Source organism: Lipophrys pholis (assembly GCF_963383615.2).
Source record: "Lipophrys pholis genome assembly, chromosome: 13".
NCBI lineage: Eukaryota > Metazoa > Chordata > Actinopteri > Blenniiformes > Blenniidae > Lipophrys > Lipophrys pholis.
Window position 1 is genome coordinate 24,348,201 of NC_137632.1, and position 27,371 is coordinate 24,375,571.

Below are 27,371 nucleotides of genomic sequence, written 5' to 3' on the forward strand. Positions count from 1 at the left end.
GTTAAAATGATTTATTTAAAATTTTTGTACATTACTTTTACATTTTCTGTCCCACATAAATTAATAACATTCAATGAGAGTAAATACACTGACCGTCAAGAGGAATTTAATGTGTTTCTATGCACACATGAGAATGTCTGCCTCCATGAAACTTTAAATATACACATTTAATGTCACTTCTGACCCGTTTGATTTTTACTCGCGGGGGAATAAAGTAGGTCAACACAAACAGGGACGTCCTTCGATTAGAGAGGGGTCGATACAGAGCGGACGCTGCACATGATGATGTATTGATCACATCATGAAAACCAGGAGAGAAGCTGATATTGTGTTTGGTGCACACAGAGATAAACTCTCAGCGAGGTATTTGTGGAACCGGACGAGGAGCAGGACGTCTTGTAAATAAAAAAAATTACTAAAATAAAAAAAATAAATGGCGGATCTCAGACTCTTCCAGGCCAGGAAGGAAAGGTTGAAGCTGCTCGGTGTATCGGTGTGGCGGCGTCACTTCCTGTGTCGCTCCGAGATAAATGAAAAGGAAGTCCAAAGAAAGAGCGGCCATGTCAAGTTCGTGACCTTTGACCCCTCGAATGAGCGCACACACACACACACACACACGGTCATGTGAAAAAGGACCTGTATAGGGAACGTCCCACTGAAGACAGAGCCTCACCTTGACCCCGACGGTCAAGGCGAGGCTCTGTAATGTGTCTGTAATCTGTTTGCTGGTTTGGCCCACTCGGGATTAAAACGGACTGTTTTTGGCTCCTGGACTAAACAGAGTTCGGCTCCGTTGAAGGTTCTCGATGTTTGGACACTGAAACATGGACACTGAAACATGGACATGAATGACGGTGAAGTTTGCAGCTGAAGATGTAAAAATTAACAAGAAAAGTGAGGTCAGTTTATCCACTAGAAGGTTTACATTGAATTCAGCCCAATATCGGCGGATATAGAAGATTCTGTGACGATGTCAAGCGATATGCTAAGCTGGATTAAGGGGTACAAAAGATGGACGGATGGACTTTATATGATGGTAAACTAATAGATGAATCAGCTGCAGGAATTTTAGTACTTCACATCAAAACATCTTTCTATTTCCTGCTTTGTCTGTAAAGTTTGAAGTTACAGGGGCTTGTCCCACATCCATCCATCCATCCATCCATCCATCCATCCATCCATCCATCCATCCATCCATCCATCCATCCATCCATCCATCCATTATTGTCTTGTTTTAGTGACTAAAGCTGTTTAATAAAAGGCAACGTTTCCAAATATGTTGAAAATAGGCAGCAATTTCTGTGGGCTATACTTACTTCTTCACATGACCGTGTGTTTACGTTTACGTGTATGTGTGTGTGTGTGTGTGTGTGTGTGTGTGTGTGTGTGTGTGTGTGTGTGTCAGGCACAAACACAATTACAGACGGCGACAGGTCGCGCTCTGCGTTTGATCCCCACACGGGGTCGGAGCCGGGCTCCGGGGGCGTGCACGGTGTCCCCGCCGCACGGCGACGCCACAAGATCACAGACCACACCGTCTCTCCACCCCGAGGGTCACGACAAAACGCCCGGACGTCACGCTCACACACGCCGGAGGCTTCGCTACCACGACAAAGAGGCGAGGCTCTTCTTCTCTCTCTCAGGCCTGAAGTGACGAGATCTGATGAAGGACGACGGCTAAAGACACATCGTGACGAGTTAATGAGGAGGGTGTGTGTGTGTGTGTGTGTGTGTGTGTGTGTGTGTGTGTGTGTGTGTGTTAGGCACTGGAGAGCATCGTGGACGTGAAGATCTGCTGCAGGATTTGAGGGATCTGCTTGGTGTCCATCGCTACGAAGGATCGTCCAGCGGGAAGAGTTTTCTGCAGCCTGAAACAAATAGAAGTTGAATGAATGAATGAATGAATGAATAGATAGATAAGCAAATAAATAAATAAATGAGGCCACGTTTCTATGACAACATTTCGAGTGAACAGTTTTGCATTTTTCTTACAGGAAAGTTTCAACGTTTTGAAAATGATCAGCGTTTCTATGGAAACGGCAGGAACCCAGGCTACAAGCTGATTGGCGCTCGAAGAGCGATGGCCTCTAAACATCAACAACGGGAGAACACGGAGATTCTAGTGGACAGACGACCAAGCTGGATTGTTATTACAGTGACTGTCTAAAGTACCAAGTCCCAGGGGAATCTGGACTGGGGGTCATGACACCACGGAGGAAACGTTGTTCTGATTGTCTCTACTGAGCACGTGCGGAACTACTAGTCACTATGGCCGTGATGCGCATGCAGAGTGACAGTTGCATTTTCCTCCGTCTACATGGCGTCGGAGCGTTTTCAAAAAGTTCCGTTTTTCGTAAACATGTAAACTCAGACAGAAGCCCCTCTGTGTTCCAGCATCGGTGACCCGACCTGCTCGGCAGTTAAAGGCTTTAATCTTTTCAGCTGCTTTTCGGCCTCTTGAGTCTTTGCTTTCACTCGTTCAGCTCCTTCCCCTTTTTCTTGTCTCATTGTCATTCCCAGGGTCCTCCAGCTCCGGGCTGAGGCCCACCGGCAGGATGTGCAGCAGCCAGCAGCTACAGTAAGAGGCTGGGCCGGAATGGCAATGAGGGGCAGGGCTGAAAGGAGGAAGCGGAGCGGAGGCCCTCTTCAGGTTCAGGATTTAATCTGAGGGTCGAGCTTGAAGCAGGAACATGAAAATGCCCGTCCTTTGTTTCACGTAACTCTGAAGTTTACTCGCTCTTTATTGGTTTTGGATGACTGACTACATTCAGGAGTACCTTCTACAGAATACCTAAGATTGTCATGACAGCTACTTTATTATGTACACCAATCAGCCATAAGATGACGACGACTTAAAGTAAATAACATTCATTACGTCTTCATCATGGGATCTGGTAACGGGTGGAAATATCAAAGCAGCAAGTGACTATTTTGTCCTCAAATTTGATTTTAGAAGCAGGAAAATGGGCGGATTTAAGGATTAAAGTGAGTTTGACAAAGTCTGATTATCTATAAACTCCAAGCTCTTGCTCCGAGGAAGAGAAAGTGGAGAAACTGATATTGGGACATGAAGAAACTTGGCTCACTGAAGCAGATCAAACAACCACCTTACAACTTCCACACTTTCACAGATTAGAGCCGTTTTGGCAGCAGAATTCAGATTTACACAATATCAGGCAGGTGGTTATAATGTTGTGGCTCTTATGTGTAAGTTGTTTTAAAGGGGTTATATCATACAGCTTGCCAGCACTTTCACATGGGTCTCCGTGTTGGTCCTACAAAGTTGTATTCAAAGTTTATTGCCCCAAATCCAGCTTTTCCTTGATTTTCCTCCATTTGAATATTGGATCATAGGAGCTGCATTCAGAATCTGCTGTGTCTGTGTGAGCTGGACTGGCTCCGCCCACACATGCCCATCTTGGGATCAGGAGGAAGTACTTCCTCTGGTGGTGCCATGTGCCAGAGCAGAGCTGCCTAATTGTGGGAGGAGTCAAAGGGAGGGCCTACCTTGATAGGGATTGGCTAAACCCCCGATGACACTATATAGGGGTTGATTTCTGATTGGCTGGTTGGAGCAACACACTTTTTAAAAACTGAAACAAGCCAGGGAGAGAGAGGACAGATTTTCTTCACTTCTGGGGCGTCATCTAGGTATGAGAGACGATTATTACCATTGGAAAATTATTAGAAAGTCAATTTTGCACAATATGACCCGTTTAAAGTTTTCCTCTTGCAGTTTTCGGTTCCCCTTCCTTTAGGCAAGAAATCCACATTTCCACATCCTCACCTTTCAGCCTGATCGCCGAGGGAGCCGATGAAGATGGCGAAGGCGTTGACCTGCGGGTCAGAGGTCAGCGCCCGGGCGAATCGCTCCGGCCGGATGCCGTAGCGCTCCAGGTTGGCGTCGCTCAGCACCACCACGAAGTGCTCGTCGGCCTCCTCTCGAGCCAGCTCCTTGATGCTGGCCTCCGTTCCCTCCAGGGTGAAGTCGCCGCTCATGCAGAACTGAGCGTGGGTGTGCATCGTCTGCCGGGACACCAGGGGACGGTTTGTTAGAGTCGCAATGGACCAAAGACCAGGTGAGCTGGGTGCGATCCTGCAAACTATCCTTTGGACTTTATTAGAACTTTAAGGCCTCGTTTATACAAAAAAACGTTTTCGGGTGAAAACTGAAAGCTTTCTTTGAGTTTTGAGCGTTTCCACGACAACGGTGCTCGGAGCCACTGAAAAGGCAACTTTTCATTACAAAACCTCACAACAGCACCAACTGGTGGCCCGGCATGCTAACTACATCTGCTATATAACTATATGAAGTACGGCAGTTTTGAAATGTGCATTGTTTTGCAAGAATAGAAACTTATTCACTACTCTTAAGACTATTGTTTTACAGATTATTGATAACTGAAAAACTCATTTAAAAATCACTTCTAAAAGATAAAATGAAAATATATCTGGCTTCAATTATTTCAGCTGAAATAATTGCAATATAATAAATATATATATATATATGAGGAACTGTACCTTGAGGACTTTGAGTCTCTGCTTGTTATTTTTCGGGACTTTGTTCACGGTGACGAGCTCGATGTCGTAGCCGTCGCCTGAGTGTCCCACTATGTCGTACTGCGAAAAGAGAAGATTCAAATTAATATATCAATAATTGAACAAAGTAATTTAAATAAGCAATAAAATGGAGCGAGCACAACGGAAACAAAAAAGTATCCTGAAGATCACAATCAAGACAAACAACCCAATAACTCACACGTGGAGATACATTAACTGTTGCACAACCGGCACATTTACATGCCCGGCATTGTAACATACAGCACCGGGGGTTAGAATAGCCCCTGAGATGAGGTGTAAAGACTCAGGCGTAATTTCAGGTCGTAACTGAGCAAAGCCACCGTCACTGCAACTGTATGTTCGCCCCGCAGGCGGTCCACATGCCTCCCGCACACCGTCCGTCATGGCGGGCTTACATAAGGCCGGGTCAGCTATTCCAGGACAGGACGCAGGTATTACACATGTTACAGGCTGCTTCTAATAAAGGCGGCGATGACTGCGTGAGGCGGAGGTATGCGACCGGGGAGTCCTGTCCACTCACATTGCAGTTGCTGGGTAGGAACCGTGTTGTTGGGGCGGTTTTGTTCTACGGTCACTTGCAGAGTAATTCGAATCCGAAACACACACAGCAACAACAAGTCTAATGCATGCATGCTCCAGTTTTGAATTAAAGGGTGATGGTTTTTTTGGTTAGGATACAAAGGCAAATTTGTCCCACTAATGTGTCATTTTTATAAGAAACGTGACCTGTATTACACACACACACACACACACACACACACACACACACACACACACACACACACACACACACACACACACACACACACACACACACACACACACACTAGGACAGCGGGGAGTGAGTGTACACAAGGAAAGGCTCTGAGATGCTATCAGATGTCTTATTATGTAAGGAGAGTTATGCAGAGAGAGAGAGAGAAGTCAAAGACTGACATGTGACGTGACATGCTGACATGTGTTTGTCTGTATGCCCTTGTGGGGACGTGACCGCACACTGACCCCGAGGGACAAAAACTGAAGACTTCATGAGGACATTGTGGAGATTAGTGTTGTGTGTGTGTGTGTGTGTGTGTGTGTGTGTGTGTGTGTGTGTGTGTGTGTGTGTGTGTGTGTGTGCGTGCGTGCGTGCGTGCGTGCGTGCGTGCGTGCGTGCGTGCGTGCGTGCGTGCGTGCGTGCGTGTGTGTGTGTGCGCACAATAATAGGTCGGGTTAAGTGTCACTCAGGGGCCAGGATGTCTGTCTCTCTTCAACTTTTTAACACACACTCGTGTCTCCCTCTCACTTTCTCGTCCCCCCTCCAGCTTTTCCTGCATTCTGCTTACCACCCACTTCTAATTTTTTCCCCAGGAGCTTTTTGAGCGGCGCAAACCGTGCCCTCCAGTAAATGTGTGGACAAATCAGAGGACTGTGTGACAGCTTTACATGTCGAACTCGATAGAAGCTGGATATCCACCGCAGGGTCCCGTTGGAGGGGCCAGGAGCTGATGAGCTCACCAGTTCACGTTCTCACCTTGAACTTGTGCTCGTAGCTCTCCAGAGCCTCCATGACCATGCACACGGCCTCCATGGAGCGCTCCAACCGGCCGTCCACGCCGTTGAAGCGGTACATGCTGCCCGACACGTCGGCCAGCAGCCGCAGACGCTTGGGCTTCTGCTGCGGACTCCCCAGCTGAGAACACGTCGCCAGACACACGACAATCACACAGAAAACGGTAGCAGGAGGGGGTCAAATCCAAATACCGTGCTTATTTATAAACTGCATTTCGCCGATTCCCGTGAACGGTCCTGAAAATAACGGTCCGCCCGAGGCCAGGATTTCACAACCAGGTGTCATTATTCAATTGTGAGCGAAAGTATGCAACACTTGGAGCTAAAAGAGTTAGAAAAACATAGAATGCACATTGTGGTTGGTGTGTGTCTGCATGATTAGTGTGGGAACTATCTCTGCGATGTGTGTGTGTGTGTGTGTGTGTGTGTGTGTGTGTGTGTGTGTGTGTGTGTGTGTGTGTGTGTGTGTGTGTGGGAGTGTTCACAACTAGGAACCGTGTGTGAGCCGGAGCACAAACACAGGGTGTAATAATAATGTCACACACACCACAGGAATCCACCGACTGACAGATAAAGGTCAGAATTATGTGAGGGAGTGTGTGTGTGTCTCTGGAGATGTGGCTGAAGGAAGGTTGAAGCGCAGTTTAAATATGTACAGACAGAAAAACACACACACATGCGCACACACACACACACCTCTGGGTCCAGCTCTCCTCTGCGCTTATAGATGGATTTTTCTCCGGTTAGACCATCGATGATTTTGGCGTCATCCAACTCTCCCAGTGCCTGGTTCTTCAACCACTGACGCTCCTTCCCTTTAGCCTGCAGACACAGTAGATGACACTCATAAAAACGCCTTTAGAAAAGCTCTGAAATATCAAGTTCAAAGATTGTTCTGACTTTCAACATGCAGCGTCTCACAATAAGACAAATATTGTAATCGGGACGAATTCGAAACTGTTCTGTCTCATTTTGTCTTTACAAGAGGAGGAAGATGCTCTATAATCTAGATGTTAGTTATGCAAGAGTCTCTATAATCTGGATGTTAGTGACAGAAAATGCTCTATAACCTGGATGTTAGTGATGGAAGATGCTCTATAATCTGGATGTTAGTGATGCAAGATGCTCTGTAATCTGTTTGTTAGTGAAGGAAGATGTTCTATAATCTGGATGTTAGAGGAAGATGCTCTATAATCTGGATGCTATCTTAAATTATATCAGTTAGATGTAGGAAGATGCTCTAAAATCTTGATGTTAAAGGAGGAAGACGCTCTATAAGCTGTGTGTTCGTAGAGGCAGATGCTCTATAATCTGTGTGTTAATGGAAGAATATGCTCTATAATCTTGATGTTAAAGGAGGAAGATGCTCTATAATCTGGGTGTTCGTAGAGGAAGATGCTCTATAATCTCTATTATTCTCCACAGTGAACAGTTGAGGTGAAGCTTGTGTGGACTCTCCCCTCGTTCTGTCACCTGTTGGGACTCAGAACAAAAGAAGTCACACACTCGGCTCCTCCTCCTCGCTCGCTTTGTGTCTCACGCTCATGGCGAGGTGGTGACAATGTGTCGGGAGCTTTGAGGATTTCTTTTACATAAGAGATGACGTGAGCTCACGCTCAAGAACAAAGAGCGTCCGACCTGAGACGCGGCTCTCCTGGCTTCACTTTGCCGTTAAACACCGACACAGTTCTCAGCTGATAATGGACGTGCTGCAGAGTCAACCAGACCTGATATATACTCCTCACACAAGTTAGAATGTTTACTGATGCACACAATGATTGAAGGTAAAACTACATATTCCTACAGTTCTGGTTCTTAAAGCTCAATCTGGGACACATGATAGTGCTTTGTAGTAGTAAAAAAAAAAAAAAAAAAAAAGCTTATGTAACCATCAAATCCACTTAAAGATTAACAAAAAGTAAAACCACTTAGACGCCTGGTGGTTAATTATCAAGCTTCTTGAACTCAATTTCATGACAGAGAAGTTATCAGAGCTGGAATTGGCATGGTACAGTTTATAAAAAGAGATTGAGTTTATTTTTATTTAAAGAAAGTGTGAAGATGTACAAAAACTTCTATGAGTGATTAGTAAGTGTGATCACTCTACCATTTCACCAATTCAGTTTATATGTATATATGTAGATATATTTATGCTAAGCTCTCTGTAACTTTGTTGAATTAAAGTTAAACAAATAGGAACATATAAAAAAAAAAGTGTAAATAAATATGTACATTAGCAGAACAATTCATTTGATAAGAAATAATGACAATAGTAAATAAATAACATACATAAAAACAAAGACAAAAGAAACAATCAACAAGAAAACTAAAAATATAAGTGAGCATAGAGAGTAATAACAAACAAACAAACAAATAAATATAAAGATTATAATAAATTAGAAAAGAAAAAAAATAATAATTAAAAGAGTAGACTAATAACAAAGACAAGAACTGTGTGTGGTGACCTGTCACTAGGCCATCAGCCGTACCAGACAATACTTCATATTTGGCATGTTGATGGTTGTTGACAGATTCAAGTATACACAAGCTGATGGAAACAATACAACAAAGTTCATTGAGAGCGTCTGTGTGAGTGTGTGTGTGTGTGTGTGTGTGTGTGTGTGTGTGTGTGTGTGTGTGTGTGTGTGTGTGTGTGTGTGTGTGTGTGTGTGTGTGTGTGTGTGTGTGTGTGTGTGTGTATAAAAGAGACACTCCTTAAATCACTCCTCAGCTATGGTAAAAATAACATGACTTCACAGAGTGGGATTGGCATAATCTCCATGACTTCCACAGTCAGAAAGACGCCTCAGGCTAAACGTTTAAACACAAACAATACGCAGCGTTCAGAGCCGGGTGGCAAACACCTGGATGGAAAACACAAACACCACCACACACACACACACACACCTGGATGGCGGGGGGGTTAACAGAGCGAGGCTCGGAGGAGCTGCTCTGTAATCACCGCCGCTCGCTGCATCGTCCTCCTCACATCGCGTGCGCACGGACACGCTCACACAAAGGGAGGAAGGTGGGAAACAAAATAATGAAACCGAGACAATATGACATCCTGGATGCTTTGGCCTCGGTCACCCTCAGCCAATGGGAGCGAAGCGGTGGGGACAGCGCCCCCTGTCTCCGGTCCGAGCGTCACGTGTGGGGTTGTGCGAGGTCAGCCGATTGTTTTCTACTGACTCACTGACCCCGCAGAGGCCAGTCAACAGACGGTCAAGATAACTGAGCTAAAATATCGTCTACACCTTCGGTTACTGCGTCATTACAGCTAATATTAGGATTTGCTATGCTGAGGCAGTTACGCGTTGATTTTTATCCCAGCCTTAACACAGTGACGTATGAATAAGACGCACGAAGCAATGCAGACCTGTAAACTGTCCAGGATGATGCGCAGCGACTGAACCTGTCTCCTCACCGCGCTGGAGAATTGCTCGTACGTGGCGGCGTCGTACTCGCTCATGTCAATCTCCTTCAACCTGGAATTCAAAACAAAAAAGAGAAGGGATTGGTGCTTGTATTCAAGCACAAAAAAATAAAAATAAAAAATCTATGTTATTCTGAAAAAACAGGGGATTAAGATCAAAAAGCCTCTGCAACATTGGACAGATAAGAGTGAAGATAGAGAACTTCTTTCATGTGTTGAAACGGGTCAGTGCCGTTGAATATGGGTCACCTGATGTGTGTGTGTGTGTTCGCTTCAAAACACACCTGTGGACGAGACAGGTGGTCCGAGACCCCAACCCCCCCCCAAAAGAGATGAGTGTGTGGCTGTGTAATCCCACCATGCAGGGACTCCGATATCTATTACACAGATAAGACTCGGAATGTATGTGTGTGTGTGTGTGTGTGTGTGTGTGTGTGTGTGTGTGTGTAGTGGGAGTTTGGTACAATCTCTGCCAGGTGTTTCAAACTTTTGGTGACAAGCAGAGCAGAACTCAACAAGAGATAGAAGCCACGAAGTGGACGAGAGCTGCATGTAACTAATCTGTGTGTGTGTGTGTGTGTGTGTGTGTGTGTGTGTGTGTGTGTGTGTGTGTGTGTGTGTGTGTGTGTATTGTGTAGATTTCAATGGCATCAGCCATGCAATCAGGGGAAATCATGCATACACACACACAGAGACACTCCCAAAGAGCCTTTACCAGTTGGATATCTGTAACATGAATCTGAACATCAAACAAAAAGAAAAGTCTTCAACCTCTTTGAAATAATGGATATTTTTATATTTTTCAGTATAAAGTCCAGAGGTTTTCTCCATTTGGAAAAATACTCACTTTATGATGCCAACAGATGCACGTTTATGTATTCAACACATCTTTAAAGACAAGAGTCATCAATGAAGTTAAAACTGCATTATTGTTACTTTTCTACTTGAGTACCTGGAGTATGTGTTTTTGTTCACTTTCACTTAAGTAAAGAAGTTCAAATAGTAAGTTTCACTCTTTATGAAAATAGCATCATCAGGAGACCTGGAGAACCAGTTTCAACTGAGACGGACTGGGAGTGTTTTCAAAAAGTTGCGTTTTCCTGAAGACGGAGTCGTAGTGTTTTCAAAAAGTTGCTTTACTCCCAGTTTCCACAGAGGCTGGCTCAGAGCATTTTTCATAAAAGTTCCAACTTCTGAGGCATTTTCGAAAAGTTGCATTTTCACTTGCAAACTGGAGCTTCGTCACCGAATGAGAAACTGCTTTTCTTTACTTTATCCGAGACACTTTGCCATTTCAAAATACTTCGTTAATACCAGTTATATCACTGTCGAGGTGCCAATTAACCAAATAGTTTGTAAAATGCTGCTCCGTTTGTTTTAAAAATATATATCTTTAGCCATTTTTTAAGATGTTTGACAAACATTTACTTCCAAATTGGCTCATATTTTTCAATAAACGTCTGGATTGGGTATGAGATCGGCCTATACGAGATTTTGAAATCATTGAATTCTCCTTTTATTTACATTAAAACAGCTTCTCAACTTTTTGGGGGGTGTGTGGGTTGAAAACATGATTAGATGGAGTTTTTTTATTTATTTTTTTCCCCAGAATATAATCCAATGTTGTTTGTGACCTGCACATGTACAGGAGGCTGTTTGTTGGTTTGTCTGCATTCACATCGTGGTGCAGCTTCCTGCACACATTCCTGTGTGTGTGTGTGTGTGTGTGTGTGTGTGTGTGTGTGTGTGTGTGTGTGTGTGTGTGTGTGTGTGTGTGTGTGTGTGTGTGTGTGTGTGTGTGCCTCAGTGGCCGAAGAAGCTATTTCCTCGACATTCCTGGACGTGGACTTAAACGGTGCCGAGCGAGAGCCACAGTCACTTTGGGCTCAATGAGGTGGAGACGCACTGAAACTTCACACACAACAACCACAAAAACTAAAGGGGCACGGCGAGTGGAGACGGACACGCCCAGCGACTCACCGCACCGCGCAAAGAAAAGCCCTCCGTCCAGCAGTCACACAGAAAGACACTTTGTTTGGAGTCGTTTTTTAAGTGACTTCACATGCATTCAAATTAAAGAAACTGTGACTTTCAACAACAAGCGCTTTATGTCTACTGTCGCTTTGCGGCTGTGGTTTTACTATGAAATTAGGAAAGTCTTTGAAGTCGCACTGTGTTGGTGGAAACTTCCTTTATTCCTTTATTAGTGTGTAAAACTACGAACTGGCTTGACGTTTATGGAAACCATGACATTTATTTGATATATTGATGAAAACAGAATATGTCAAATTAAGGACCCCGCTTTCAAGTGAAAACGCATCGATTTTGTGTTTCCATAACAACGACGTTCGTTGTAGTTAGTATGTTGGGCCACCAGTTGGTGCTGTTGTTTGTTTATGTAATGAAACCAAACACATGGAGCAGAGAAACAATCAGCTCTAATCATCAACGATGGGAGAACACGGATATTCTAGTGGACAAACGACCAAGTTGGATTGTTGTTACAGTGACTATCAAAATAAAATTACCAAGTCGCAGTAGAATATGGTACCGGGAGTCATGACACCACGGAGGATACATTATTCTGATTGGCCAGCAACTGAGCATGTGCAGAAGAACTATTTACGACAGCCGTGGCGTGCATGCACAATGGCAGAATTTCAGAGAAGTTGTGCTTTCAGAGTTTATTGCCCCAAATCCAGCTTGTTCATGATTTTCCTCCTTTTGAATATTGGATCATAGGAGCTACATTCAGAATCTGCTGTGTCGGTGTGAGCTGGACTGGCTCTGCCCACACATGCCCATCTTGGGAAGAGGAGGAAGTACATCCTCTCGTGGTGCCATGTGCCACAGCAGAGCTGTTTAATTGTGGGAGGAGTCAAAGGGAGGGCCTACCTTGATTGTGATTGGCTAAACCCCCGATGACACAATATAGGGTTTGATTTCTGATTGGCTCCTTGGAGCAACACACTTTTTAAAAACTGAAACAAGTCAGGGAGAGAGAGGACAGACTTTCTTCACTTCTGTTGGAAAACCATTAGAAAGTGAATTTTGCATGATATGTCCCCTTTAAGACACAGACATATATTTTATCTGTGCGTCTGAACGTGCACAGGCCTACATGGATATTTCATATTTCAGGGATAGGATTTGATTGATGCTCAACCTGAAGCTAAGTCAACAGAGGACGGTTCGGTGTGCCTACATGAGATGGAAAAAGACGGAGAGGGCTTTTTGTTTTCTGTCTGAGCTCACCTGCTGCTGCGGTGACATTTACTTGGAAAGAGAAGAATCGGCATGTAGCTACAAGAGCCTGTGACGGTGACGGACAGGCAGAAGACGGGGATTTAAAGAAACAAGCGAGAGTTGGAGCGGTCGGCCTCTCGGTGTGAAAGCAGCCAGTGTGTGAGCGGGGTCGTGCGGGGGTGGGGGTGGGGGGGATTGAAGAGAGAGAGCGGTGAGGATGAACAGAGACGGCCTTCATGCTGGAGCTGCTGAAAGGGACGCCCTCTTAACCTCACGCTCTTCACCGAATGTATGAACTCACACATCGTATCCACTATGGGAGCCTCCAGCTGGGCCGCCGTTGGCCCAGGACGGAGCGCCGTACCTGGGGCCGAGTCCTGCAGATGTCCCAGACACCTGGTCCACATTACACACTTCACTTCTGGCACAGGCGGCCCCAGGACATCTGCACACTCTGACACACAGTTTCCCACCTGTGGAGCGAACTCCGGTCGGACACGGACCATTTTCTTGGGAATCGAGCCGCTTTACGACTGAACTTTCATGCGTCGTACCTTTCTTTGAAGGCCTTCTCGCCCATTTCGCGGGCCGCTTTGCGGACCTCTTCAGGGACGGCGTCTTTCTCAGCCTGGGAGATCTGGTAGACCTTGTGCCCCGCGTCCAGGCGGTAGGGGCCCCCTTTACCCCCCAGCCCCGCCGTGTCTCTTCCGCCTGAGGAGAGAGGACGCCACGGCGTTACTGAGGCACTAAAACCCGGCGTGCACACGTTTCACTTGAGTAGTTTGTTCTGTACTCAGGCTGAAATTTTCAGACTGACACTTTTATTGTTGGTTATAAAAGAAAATGTCCAGAAACCTCCAGAAAAACACAAAGTGTCCGACACTGAAGACTCATCGACACGACAACGTTTTCACGTGAAAATGCTAAATGTTTGGAGCATTTTGGCGTCGCAAAGTCTACTAACATACAGATTATAAAGCATCTTCCTCCCATTATCATCCAGCTTATACAGCATCGTCCTCTACTAATATGCAGGTTATAGAGCATCTTCCTCCCACTGATGTAACTTCAACTGAACTTAATGAGTGAATCAGTCACTCTACTAAACTTCAACTAAGCAAACTGGGTTAAAATTACTGTCATTCATTTAATTCCTTTTAATTCCTTTTAATTCCCAAGAATTCTATTATTTATACTGTATCGTGTGTTGGAAAAACCAGTTTATCATAACAGCTCTCTGCAAAAATGAAATAATGTTTAATATTTCCATTGGGAGAATTTATCTAAATTGACTGTTCCACCATTCTGACCCCCCCCCCCCCCCCCCCACCAACGGGGAACATGGACACAGGTTCTGACCGCTGCCTTGTACCAACACAGCTTTTACAAGCATCCCTGAAGGCACTGACGTGCTTCGGGGCGACTAAGCAGCTGCTGAGAGACGAGAGCGCGCCACCCCTCTCATGTGTACACCTCCTCACATGCCATCAGTCACAGTACCGTCTGCGTAAAATGTCATCAGATACTCAACCGGCTTTCGATGGACTGATAGAATTCAGGCGTGGCGTCGAGTCGGTACGAGACGGATGTTACCTGTGCCTCCGGCCCACTGGTTTCCCCCGACGTGAGGAGCGTTGTTGGCGTCGATCTTGCCGTGTTTTGGCGCGGAGACGTCCAGGCCGCTGTCTCTCTGGATGGTGATCTAGGAGGAGAAGATGTTGAACATTGATGGAAAGAAGTGCAGACTTTCACTCTTTGGATTTTGAACAAATTAAATGAGGGTTTAAGGTCGGTTAACGTCCAACAGACAGCGTTTGGAAATTGACGCTTGAGCTGTCTGAATTCACTCAAATGAGGCTGCAGGACGAAGCCACCAACACTTTTGGGAGGAGATTACAACCTGGACATAATTCGGCAATATGGTGGTCAATTGCCATATTTTGGAAAAGGGGACAGAAGGCATGAGTTTGGTTCAATGATTTATTTTCATTGTTATAGTACAACACAAAATATCTATTAATGCCACAAGCTTCTCGATTATATGAACCAGTCTTGCAGCACTGTCCCTGCAATAATAGTGTTTGTTTGTTTAGAAATCATGGCTGCCGTGTCAGAGGTCGTTGCTTTGCCCAATGGCACTGTCACATGGTCAGGGCTCAATGGGGGATCAAACTTATTAACTAATTAAGAATTAAAAAGGAGCACAAAGAGGATAGAACTTATAGTAGGTGCCTTTATAAGTTTTATCTTCTTTGTGCTCCTTTTCAATTATGTGAGCACACAATGGAAATAGCTTCATGAAATGTGAGAAAAAGAAAATAACATGATTGAAAAAAATAAAAAGAAAGAAAGAAAGAAAGTGATTAAACTTTTAAAATGGCTGAAGATCACTCCATTACAATTCCCCACCAGTTAAAGCAGTTTATATGTTGCGGGTCCGTGAGATCAGGACGGACAGAAACTGCTCTGTCTTTCTCTGCAGGAGGGCGACGCGGAGCGAAGCAGTGGATGTTAAAGCTTTGCACTTGTGGGCCAATCTCAACTGCACCATGAGAGCCAAAATCAGCATTCTGGCTCTGGCAGTGAGGCAGGGCAGCCGGCCAGAGTCTGGCCCGCATGAAGGAAGGACGGAGAAAGGGGTAGTTCAGTGGGAGACTAAGTGCATCCCCTGTGGCTCAGCTGCATTCTTACATACTGCAGGAATCTGAATGGTATCTGTGGGGGACGAGGTTTGCTTGTAAACTCTGGCGTACGAGTGTGCGCAGCTTATTATCTCCTGGATTTGTCACTTTTAGGGTCTGAGCGGGTAAACAGAGGCTTATCTTTGGCAGAGTCGGCAGTTGAGCCGAGAAGGCCCCCGCCCTGCCCTCCACTGACCCACGGTCCACACCTCAAACGGACACTCACACCCGGGATCTGCTCTCCCTCCTACACCCAGCTGCTGCGTCAGCACAGCTCCCTATATTTAGCTCAGATTAGAAGGGTCAGTCTGATATACGCCATGTCAGATTATGATAACAAGATAATACCTCGGTGTGGGAACGAGCTCAAACAGTAGCACTGCTGGAGATGTTGGGATTTGACAGCTGTGGACTAGTTCCGTATTTCGAAATAGGGTTGGAAGAGCAAAAAGCTATTCTAGTACAGAGGATCCTCACATTCCTTCCTTGGATGATGGACTGATTATTTAACAAGATGTACTAATGTATGGATGTGTAACGTATGGGTCAAATACACAGGGTGTTTTTTGGGTTCAGTGTTGTTTGGGGATAAAAAAAAACCCTCTTCTATTATAGAAATGTTCATAATTTCCCTAAAGAAACACAAATACAATCACACCACGATGTTATCGAATTCCCAGCTGTGTTGGCTTTTGACCAAATGGATCCACGTGACAAAACAAATCCTTTACTGGTATCTGTCTTCGAAGGTCGCCCGTTGGGGCTGTTTTAGTAATCAGAAGGGTTTCGAGCGTGAGCAAATAACATCCTGACGGCCAATGCAGCTGCAAACCCACAGAACTTTCCCCGAGTGTTAGAGGCGATCCATGGTAAGCCCTCGATCCTGCTCCACGCTAACCCTTAATCCCGGCCGATCCAGATGGATGGAGACAGGAGGTTTGGTTTTCCTCTGCAGAGGAATAGTCTGTTGGTTTAATTTGACTTTTTTTGAGGCGATATTTGTTGTAACTGGCGCTGTAGCAATAACACTAAAATTCACTTTCTAATAGTTTTCCAACAGTAATATTTGTCCCCATACCTGGAATGATGCCCCAGAAGTGAAGAAAGTTTGTCCTCTCTCTCCCTGGCTTGTTTCAGTTCTCGAAAAGTGTGTTGCTCCAATGAGCCAATCAGAAATCAAACCCTATATAGTGTCACAGGTGGTTCAGCCAATCACAATCAAGGGAAGGCCCTCCCTTTGACTCTCTCACAATTAAGCAGCTTCGCTCTGGCACATGGCACCACCAGTGGAAGTACTTCTTCCTCTTCCCAAGATAGGCATGTGTGGGTGGAGCCAGTCCAGCTCACACAGACACAGCAGATTCTGAATGTAGCTCCTATGATCCAATATTCAAATGGAGAAAAATCAAGGAGAAGCTGGATTTGGGGCAAGAAACTTTGAATACAATGTTTCTGGACCAACAAGACACACGTGAAAGTGTTGAAAAACTGGATGATATGACCCCTTTAAGCTTGGTTGTTTACGTTTTAGAAAGTGAACCGGTTACTAACCTTGGTAACCAGAGAGACCCCGATGCCATAGCTCTGCGGTAAGGCAAAGGGTCTTCACCTTCGGGAGCTCACCTCCCGCCATGTGACTGTTGTTCTCCGATTACACGCCGACGCATACGTGTCCCTGCATGAGTCACACTCCACATACAGCAGACAGAATTCGAGCTTTGCCGCGCGCATGCCGGCGTCCCATGTCGGGAAATGAGGGTGAGCACCTGATGCACGGGATTGCCACTTCAAAGAGCTTAGCTGTGCCGGGTAGACATATCACTCTGGGTGTTTATGGGTGTGATTATGATCGCTTGATGGTAATCAACTCACCGCATGTCAGCTGCAGAAGGAGCCGATGAGCAGCAACCACATGTGTAGACTGTGTTTCTTTCCCCTCTCTCTCATTTGTTTTGTTTCCATATGTCTCTGTTGAATCTGTCCATCAAACAGGCGGCTCAGTGAACACCATTTCCTCCACTTCTGCCCATTTCAGTAATTTGCCCCTGTCATCATGCTGGTAATAGATACAACCGTCTCTCTGGTGACGGCAAAACTCGTGAATGTGTCTCCGTACCGGTAATAGACGCCGTCAAAACCAGTAAGAAGGGTGACTAATGCTCCACGTTTGGGGAAAGAAAATTGTTGAGTGACTTTGACGACTTTACGACCCAGGCCCAGTTTGGGCTCTGAGGAGGCTTTCGGAGCCGCCGCACTCGGTTCAGTTTCCCCACTCGGGTGGTGAAAGCAGCATGAGTCATTTCAGCAGTAGAGCCAAAGGATGGCGACGGTTTGCATATGTCGCATTTCTGCATCCCATCGAGAGCATGTTGACTCTGCTATGTATGAGAAAACTTCACAGACTCTCCAAAGCAGATTCAAACGCAGTTTGAGCATCCTTGTTTATCTTTATTTATCAAAAGAAGCCAATTCAATAGTGAAAGTTCTTTCACACATGTTTACAACAAAACAACTTTCACCATTGAATGACCTCGGGAAGGTTTGAACTCTGCTGTCAAGTTAAAAAGAAAGGCCGAAATCAGACAAGTGAGCAGGATACACCTCCTCGATCACTTCCATACAAGGATTTGCCTCCTGTTGTCACGGCCTATACAATATTAACCCTGTTTGATAACTTATGCATTGGAACTCAAGAATCGGTGGGAATTCAAGGATCTATTGAAATCCCAGAATAGTGGGATTTCTGGAATCATCCCACAATTTATGGTAATTATTGAATCGGTGAGAAATCTCAAATCTGTCAAAAGAGTCTATGAGAATTCAGGCATCTCTCAGAATGCCAGAAAAGTTGGAATTCTAAAATTGGGAGAATTGTAGTGCAAGAATTCTAGCATTTGTTTGAGTTCCAGAATCTGTGATGATGTGTGAGAATCCTGTAAATTCTGGTAATTCTAGGTACTTGTGAAAATTCTAAAACCTGTGGGAATTCCAGAATTAGTCAGAATCATAGTGTCTGTCAGAAGTTCAAGAACCTCTGGGAATCCTACAATCCATTGTTTTTCCAGAATCTGCAAGAATCCGCAGAGAAACCCACATTTTAAAAGGGAAGCGTTCCATGCTGTGATCAGCTCCACTCGAGCTTCATACGCAGCGGAATTATAAATATAAATAATTTGGGCGTTGTGGCTTCCTGTGAACACATTCTGTTGGGTTTAAGTAACACAGCAGAGATGAAGTGTGGCATCACACACAATCTGAAAATACCACACCAACCCAGGATGCCACCGTTGCTATGAAGCAGTTGCCAGTAAGCAAACGACGACACTGTGACTTCTGAGGTCGAGAAACGGAAAGAGAGAAAGATGAAACAGGAAGAAAAAAGGAGCGTGAACAAGCGGCGCAGTGGAGAAAATTTCATTTTTCTGAGTGTGGGAATGAAAGCCTTCAACTCTCCCTCCTCCTCCTCCTCCTCCTCGCCCAACGTGTCTTCCTCCGTCTCCCTTCTGCAGTCATCGCCTCTTCTTGGTGCATTAATAGCCTCATAAATTTCTCATTCACTATTCAGACGCCGAAAGACAGAAAAAGATTTAGGAGTGATGCCATGTGTGTGTGTGAGTACATATTACGTTCCTGTGTGAACTCGGGTGCATACAAGTGTATGTCAGCATAAATTCAAGCCTGTGCATGAATGCGTTTGAGCATTTCTGAGTCTAAAACATACTTGAATGATTCAGTGTCATCGGGTTTAAAACAGACATAACATAGTCTGTATGTAGGCGCTGTCACCGGAAATCTGAAGTAACTCTCCAATCTTAAGTTGGAAAATCAATCAATGTTTGGTTTTATCTATAGTCACTCAGACGGGTTTTGGAGCTCCTCATAGCACAGAGACAGCATTAACTAGTTTAATGATAATTACCAGACAGATTCCACTTTTTAGATGTTATTTACTCTGCAGCTCATCGCAAAGCAAATCATGGGGTTCCACAGGGTTCTGAGTTAGGCCCCATACTTCTTAAATTACATATGCTTCCTGTATGGAATACCATGAGGAATCAGTCATGAACTTCCACTTTTATGCAGATTATACATGAATCGATTTTATATGTTTTATATTCCACATGTTCTTTTCTACCTTGTGACACATTTTCTCTGAGATATAGAACATACGGTAGGACTTTTTGGTTGCATTCCAGAGCTTCAGCATTTTTACCAAGAAAAGTTATCATTGTCAAGAGATTTATAGGTGTTAAATTGATGGGAGTTTTTTTCCTTGAAAGTAAAAGCTGTAGTAAGTCACTGTAATCCACAAAAGTTAATGAATAATTTTTAGGAGTTTTATATTTCTCTTTTTGTCTAATTTACCTGCATCCCTTCCTCTATAGGGATTATCCCTCCTTCTGCATTCATCACAAATTGCACCCCGTGATATAGTGCCATGCATTTTTCTCATGGAACTTTCTGCACTTTGATTTTTTTTTTTACTCCTTAAAATTCCTTTGCAAGAAAAATAAGAATAAGAGCCGAAAGGACACATCCGACCTCTTGGTAAACGGGACAGTGACTGTACACTGCTGTTTCTCTTTGTGCACGGTACGAGTCTGCTGGCACGGGCTGCACAAAATCTGAACCCAGAAGCAGAAAACATGTTTGGACGTGCACATGTCAGGGGCTGATAAGCTTCGGTGGGGCAGGGAGGCAAATGAGTGGCAGGGGGCGAATCGCAGCGGTAAAAGAGACACTGACACAGAAATAAAAACAACCACAATCTACAATTAAGTGTCAGGATGAGTGAGTGAACTGCTCCGACTGCGGTTGGATGTGAAGCCTATAGAGGACGATGACTGATGTCTCCCATACAGATGAACTCAACAGAGCTGGTGGTGGAACAATCCCAGCCTGAGGCTGAAACGCTCTTAGGAACTATTTACCGCGGCCGGTCACGCACATCCGCATGCAAACCCACTGATGGACACTTCACTCTATTGTGCGGCTTTCCAGGAATACGAGAGTGCACACAACTGGAGTCCTATGTGGCAGATCAGGCCGGAGGTTTGCACGTTGTTTTCCTGTAATTTGGTTTTAGGAACAAGGAATAAGGAATTAATACTGAATTTAAACAACTGGAAACTCTGCTGAAATTACCGTAATAATTGACGCACAGCCGGACAGAAAGTTCAATTTAACTGTTCAAACAGTGACAATAAACACGACTACATTATTAGTTTTGAATATAAAATGTGACGTATTTGTACCTTAAACTCATCCGATAGTGTAGTTTATTATCTGAACACATTAATATACAAATGCAGCATCAAGCAAGAATTAGACGACGGTTTGTTTGTTTGAAAACACATTGGGTTTTTTTTTTGCATTTCTGGTTCTGAAAATGTTCGTGTTTACATGACAACGTTCTGAGAAAGATTTATATTTACACAGAAATGCTGAAAATGGCTTAATAAGCATGCCAGGCCACGAGAACTATTCAGTACAGCCGTGATGCGCGTGTGCAGTAGATGCGTTTCAGAAACGTTGCGTTTTCCACCGTTTCCATGGAGACCGAGTTTAGCCGTTTTAAAAAATTAGCGTTGCCAGTGGCTCCAACGAAACATTTCAAAACGTGTAAATGGTACTTTAGTCCTCTCACAGGTCCTTAAAGTCTTTGTGCAGCCAGTTTTGTTTAAAAGTGTAGTATGTAAAATGTAAGTAATGATACATCTGTACATTAGGCGGCAGTAGTGAGTCACCCAGCTTGTCTTCAACCCGGGTCTTTCAACTTTTTGCAGTTTTTTTAAAAAGGTTTTAAATAAAATATAAACCATACTCTACCATTAATGTCATTCTGCTCTGAATCTGACCTTCCAATCTTAAACCGTGTCATAAAAACAAGGTATTTGGCACGTTTCTGCATGTGCGAGCTCGTACGGCGGCAACGAGGGTAAACAACTCGTCGAAGCGGCGGGTGCACAGAGAGCCGCTTCAGGACGGCGTTGTTTAAATACAGTCGAGCTACTGTTGTTTGCACCGAGCCAACAGAGAGCACAGGGAGAGTCTGTCGGAGCGTGACCTGCAGTGGACTCGAGGTGCCGCATCAAAGAAGACACGACCACTGAGGAATCTGGGCCGGGAGGGTCGCAGGTGTGCAGCAGCGTGTGAGGAAACTAAAAGGACGTCACAGTCGAATCGATTGCCTAAATCATGTGTTTGTAATGTGTATGGAGGAATGCTTTAGAAACACGCATCATGCAACAGCTTTTTTGGGGGACATTTTACTGTATTTTGCACCAGAAGGTTTCATTAAAATCGCTAATTGTTTTCTTTTTTATTAATTTATATGTTTTCATCACATATACTCAATGAAGTACTTTAAAAGATTAAATTTGAAGGGGTCGTATTACGTTAAATTCACTTTCTAATGGTTTTCCAACAGTAATAATCGTCCCCATTCCTGGAATGATGTCCCAGAAGTGAAGAAAGTCTGTCCTCTCTCTCCCTGGCTTGTTTCAGTTTTTAAAAAATGTGTTGTTCCAACCAGCCAATCAGAGATCAAACCCTATATAGTGTCATCGGGGGGTTTAGCCAATCACAATCAAGGTCGGCCCTCTCTTTGACTTTCTCACAATTAGGCAGCTCTGCTCTGGCACATGGCACCACGAGAGGAAGTACTTCCTCCTCTTCCCAAGATGGGCTTGTGTGGGCGGAGCCAGTCCAGCTCACACTGACACAGCAGATTCTGAATGCAGCTCCTATGGTCCAATATTCAAATGGAGGAAAATCAAGGAAGAGCTGGTTTGGGGCAAGAAACTTTGAATACAATGTTTTTGGATCAATGAGATCATGTGAAAGTGTTAAAAAGCTGCATAATATGTCTCCTTTAAAGGATATTCTGACACTATTTCACTGGTCCGGCCCACTCAAGAATTGGGCTGAACCGAAATGTGTTTGACACCCTTGATGTCCATGCTGTGTTCAATGTAAAGTGTATTCCCAGAGATAAAGAAGCCTGACACATAGCAGACAAGGTCTAGCAATGTTTTTAGGAACACAACAAGCAGATCTAAAGGCTCCACCTCACAAACCTTCAGGCCACCCAGTGCAACTTCAGAGGGAGTCATAATGTTCTGGTTGATTGCTGATGTTACAAGCACTCGTCTCGATACCATCGTCTCTCTCTCTCTCTCTCTCTCTCTCTCTGAGAGATGAGCAGATACACTGCTGAATGCCAAGAATTCTGTACATGTCGGCGCCTCGACAAAGACTCCTCAGTGCTCGGGTCCGAAATGTTCTGACCCCTCCCCCGCCACAGGTCAGCGCTGTTACATCATCAGCACAAAGCCCGCTCATTCACACACACACCTACAACTGGAGTCAACCCGGCCTGGAAACACCCGACCAGCAGTCACAGTGAGATAAACAGAGAGGGGAAGCTGGGGACATGCAGCCGAAAGCAGGTTCAGGGGGTTATTTCTAAAGCTGCATCGCCCTCCAGTGATACAGAGAGGAACTGCAGTAAGAAAACGTCAATAACTGAATATTTCATATAAATGAAGTCAGTGAGTCTAATGACGAAAAACATTAGAACTGCTGAATTCTGACCTTCTGTTACACATTTAAAACAGTTTCTATCCTTTTCTGACATCTTCTTTTGTTGTGTTAGAAGAAAGAAAGATAGATGGATGGATGGATGGATGGATGGATGAATGATGCCATTTTTACAATTTCAAATTTTTTTTAATGTTACTTAAATAATATTCCAACTACTTAACAATGTGAGAGTTTAATAACTTGTTGGTAAAATCTAATAATAATATTGACTCATCCCCCCCAGACATCTTTACCTGCACTGGCCGTCCGTCCTCCGTCCCGATCATGTTCCTCCACTCCATCAGAGACCGCTGCAGGCTGTCCAGCCCCGTCTCCCACAGCCGGACGTAGCCGCCCATGTCCACTGTCACCACGCCTCCGGAGCCCAGGGCGGCCATCACCACGTCGGACTCAGATACCCGGGACAGCCAGCTGGTGTATGGCGACACCGACATGGACCTGCAGAGGGCGACCCAAAGATAAGAAACATTAACGGGAGCTTTTAACCACCTCAACATTAAAGTTTCATCTGAATTTCAGCATTTTATAAATAAATAGAGACAAAAGAGGCTGAGATTTGTTTCATTTTTACACAAAACAGGAACTGATGACAAAAATAACATGAAAATGAATTACAATGGAATACGATAGTGCAAATCCAAGGCACATTTACATGCATTATCCGAATTTCCAAGAAAACATTCCTATAATGTTTTTGGTCTAAAAAAAAAAAAAAAAAAAGGCTAAAGAAAAAATTATAATTATGAAAATGAGGGGGGAAAAATCATTAGGAATTTTTTTTTTCTTTTAGTATTTCTTTAAGAAAATTTTTAAAGGAAGAACATTTTTTTCTCTCATTTTCATTTTTTAGAAAAATAATTAGAAATATACATTTAAAAATTTTTATAAAAAAAAGACAAAAATCCAACATTAAAACCTTGACTCTTCTAATAGATCATGTTAGGCCAAGAGTGTCTAAATAAACCTAATTTCATCTTGAGTGGGTGGGACCAGTAAACTAGCACCATAATAACCTTTGAATTTTCAAGTTTGTTGTGTCAGAATATATGTGATGAAAATGTCTATATTTTTGCAAACACCAAACAATGAGTACGGAAAATGACTCCTAATTTCAACATAAAGCCCATTTGAATGATTTTCTGGTACAAAACACTGTGAAATCTCCAAAATATCTTCTCCTTTAGCTGTTCAATTATTTATGTTTTTACAAAGTTCCCCTGACAGCAAGGCTTTGAGGCGAGTTTGATAGCAGCATCAACAAAATCTCCGCTCAGGTCTCAGTGTTAGAAAAGAATCAATGTTTTCTATCAAAATGTTTTTTTTACAATTTTCTTCATGGTTTGGTCTCAGCTTAGTTTTTTTTAGTTTTTACAGTGAATCATCATCATTTTTCAATCGGATTCCTCTTGTGACCTCAAAGTGATGCGAGAAAATGTAAAAAAACAAAAAAACAAATCATGCACACGCTGTTTACCTTGGTACAGGAATGTATTTCAGTTTTTTGGAGTTCAGATCCGTCACCTCCAGGTACGCCGCCGTCATCGGAGGCGTCGCGTCTGAGTGGAGAGAGGAAAAACGTGCAGATTGGAACCCAAACGACACATGTGACCTGTGAGCGGGGCGACCTCTGACCTTTGGGGTAGACCTCTTTCAGGGGCACCTTGCTGGGTGGGAGAGCTCGGACCACCTGATTGGCCGAGAGCAGACTGACGCAGTTCTCCCGCTTGGCCGCGCTGGACCGAAGATCCCCCCTGAAGAACATGTGAGCCCCGCCCTCGCTGCTCTTCATCTCCGCGAGGTCCAGCGGCCTCGAGAAGCTGTACACCTCGTTTGGGGACTGATTGGGGAGAGTAATCCAGATTAAACTATTATGAGCAGTTTGCAGACTCACCTCCTCGATGCCTGTTTATTAGTCACAAACACGCATGTCATGCCTTTTTTATCATGATAATTTGTCATTTTTTGCAATAAATACTGACAGAAAAGAAAAAAAACTTTGAAATGTAAGGTAATACACATTATAACTGAATGTAATATAAAAAATATCAACTATTTTAAGACATCAAATATGCCTTAAAGGCTGATCACAATCCCTGATTCCCGCTGAGTAAGGACATGAATGAAATTAGAAAATTCCAGAGGAAATTTTGGTCTGCCTCTCCTTTCAGCTCCTCCATGAGGTACCTCTCCCATCCACTTTGTATGGCCCATTTTTTCAAAATTTGGGGGATTTATTCGGAAACAGCGAGCCGAATCCTTAAAGAAAGTCATGGCAATATATTCCTGAACGTCCCGCACATTTTGATGTGCTTCTTGTGTTCGTGATCCCAACGGTGCGGGAGTAGTTACCTAAAGAAAAACAACAGCACCTACTAGTGGCCCAACATGCTAAGTACATCATTTTCAGAACGTGGCCGTGTAACTGTGAAGCAACAAAACGTTTTCACTTGAAACGTTGTTTTGCATAACAGGGCCTCAGAGGGATGTAACGTGATTGGTTGATGGGAGGTAAAGTGGGCGGAGAATAAAAGGCAGATGCTCACGATAGTAAAGTGGCTTGGATCCTGAGCAGATTATTTATTATTGTTTAACAAAATGCCGAAAAATAAAAACAAAATAATGTAACCGTGCTGGGAGGATTTATTAAATTAAATCAATTCCGAGACCAAACGGTGATGTAAATGTGTCACACGTTGCAAAATTTGATGTAGAAACAATCAGAGACGCTATGAAAGGATGTAAGACGTCCCGGTCTGATCTCACCATGAGGTCTGGGAAGCCCACCACGATCCGAGCGAAGCTGGACGTGTCGGCCAGGACGCGGTTCGGGGACACAATCTTCTGGTCCAAGGCGGCGCTCAGGTTCTCGTTGGGCAGCTGCTCGCAGGAGAGCATGCTGGGTACGGAGGCGTCAGCTGAGATGGAGCGAATGAAGAGAACGACACAATGTTAGGACGAATGCAAAAAATTTATTCTGTAATTTATGAAGGTTTTGGGGAAAAATGATTGTATTTTTCTGATTGTTTTTGCAGACATACAATCTCTGACCACTAGATGTCACTGTAGGACAACAGAATGCTGCTAGAGTACCACAGAAAGACCTCAAGTGCCACTTTATTTAACTGGCAGAGCAAAGAAATATCACTAAAAAAAGCTACAGGGTAGAATTTACATTTATTTTACAAGAGTAGAACTGTGTCATCTGCTCTTTAGGCTACTATTTAATATTTCCAGATTATGGGTAAGTGCAAAAACTCATTTTGGCCCACGCTCTTGAGGATGGTTTTTTAAAGAAATATTTAAAAATGAATAGCAGAAAAATATTGCGTCTTATCTACTGTCAGGGTGAGATCAGAAAAAGACCCATCATGCAACGGTTTTGTGGACATTTCACTGTATTTTGCACTAAAGGTTTAATCAAAAATGACTTTGTGTTGAGATTGTAGACATTTTATGTAATATTTGTTTGTTTTTTGTGAAAATATAGACATTTTCATCAGATATACTCTGCCGCTTAACAACAAACATACTCTGAATTCAAATCTTTTTATGGCTCTAATATACCGGTCCTGCCCACTAAAGTTGAAATTATAATAATAATAATAATAATAATAATAATAATAATAATAATAATAATAATAATAATAATAATAATAATAATAAAACACACTTAACGCCATACATATAGTCCTACTTATTTTAACTTGTTGGAACCACTTGTGTCATGATCAGGTAATTAAATAGAAGAGAAGCAAAGCGGCGTGACTGATGTTAAGACCAGAGGAGCTTCAACCTGTTGGATGTGTGTTTTTCTACCTGAGCTGACCGAGTCCTCGCTGATGCTGTGAAGCTGACACACTCCAGAGTCCTCAGCAGCCATGTGCATGGGCTTCGTCAGCAGGAACTTCCTATACACACACACACACACACACACACACACACACACACACACACACACACACACACACACACACACACACACACACACACACACACACACACACACACACACACACACACACACACACACACACACACACACACACACACACACACACACACACACACACACACACAATGGTATTGTTTTCAAGAGAAGGAAAAAAAAAAGAAAGAAAAAAATTTAAAAACAGAGAAAAAGAAAAGAGATAAAAGGGAAAAGAAAAGAAAAAAGAAAAAAGGAAGAGACAAAGAAGAATAAAAAAGGACATTTGACAAGAAAAGAAAAAAATTTAAAAAGAAAAGAAAGAAAGAAATTTATAAAAAAAATG

General features: G+C 43.8%; 1 protein-coding gene across 1 annotated transcript; it reads right to left on the minus strand.

Moving 5' to 3' along the window:
• Positions 1-26,980, minus strand: LOC308118715 (von Willebrand factor A domain-containing protein 8-like; the record flags this gene model as incomplete). Its single annotated transcript, XM_080478225.1, has 14 exons — positions 1-1,868; positions 3,788-4,026; positions 4,522-4,620; positions 6,095-6,253; positions 6,829-6,954; positions 9,512-9,620; positions 13,116-13,235; positions 13,369-13,525; positions 14,408-14,516; positions 23,334-23,538; positions 24,575-24,656; positions 24,733-24,937; positions 25,864-26,015; positions 26,917-26,980. 14 exons carry the CDS (start codon positions 26,978-26,980, stop codon positions 1,760-1,762), a joined length of 1,935 nt encoding a protein of 644 aa, XP_080334351.1. The 3' UTR covers positions 1-1,759.
• Between the last annotated feature and the right edge of the window lie 391 nt (positions 26,981-27,371).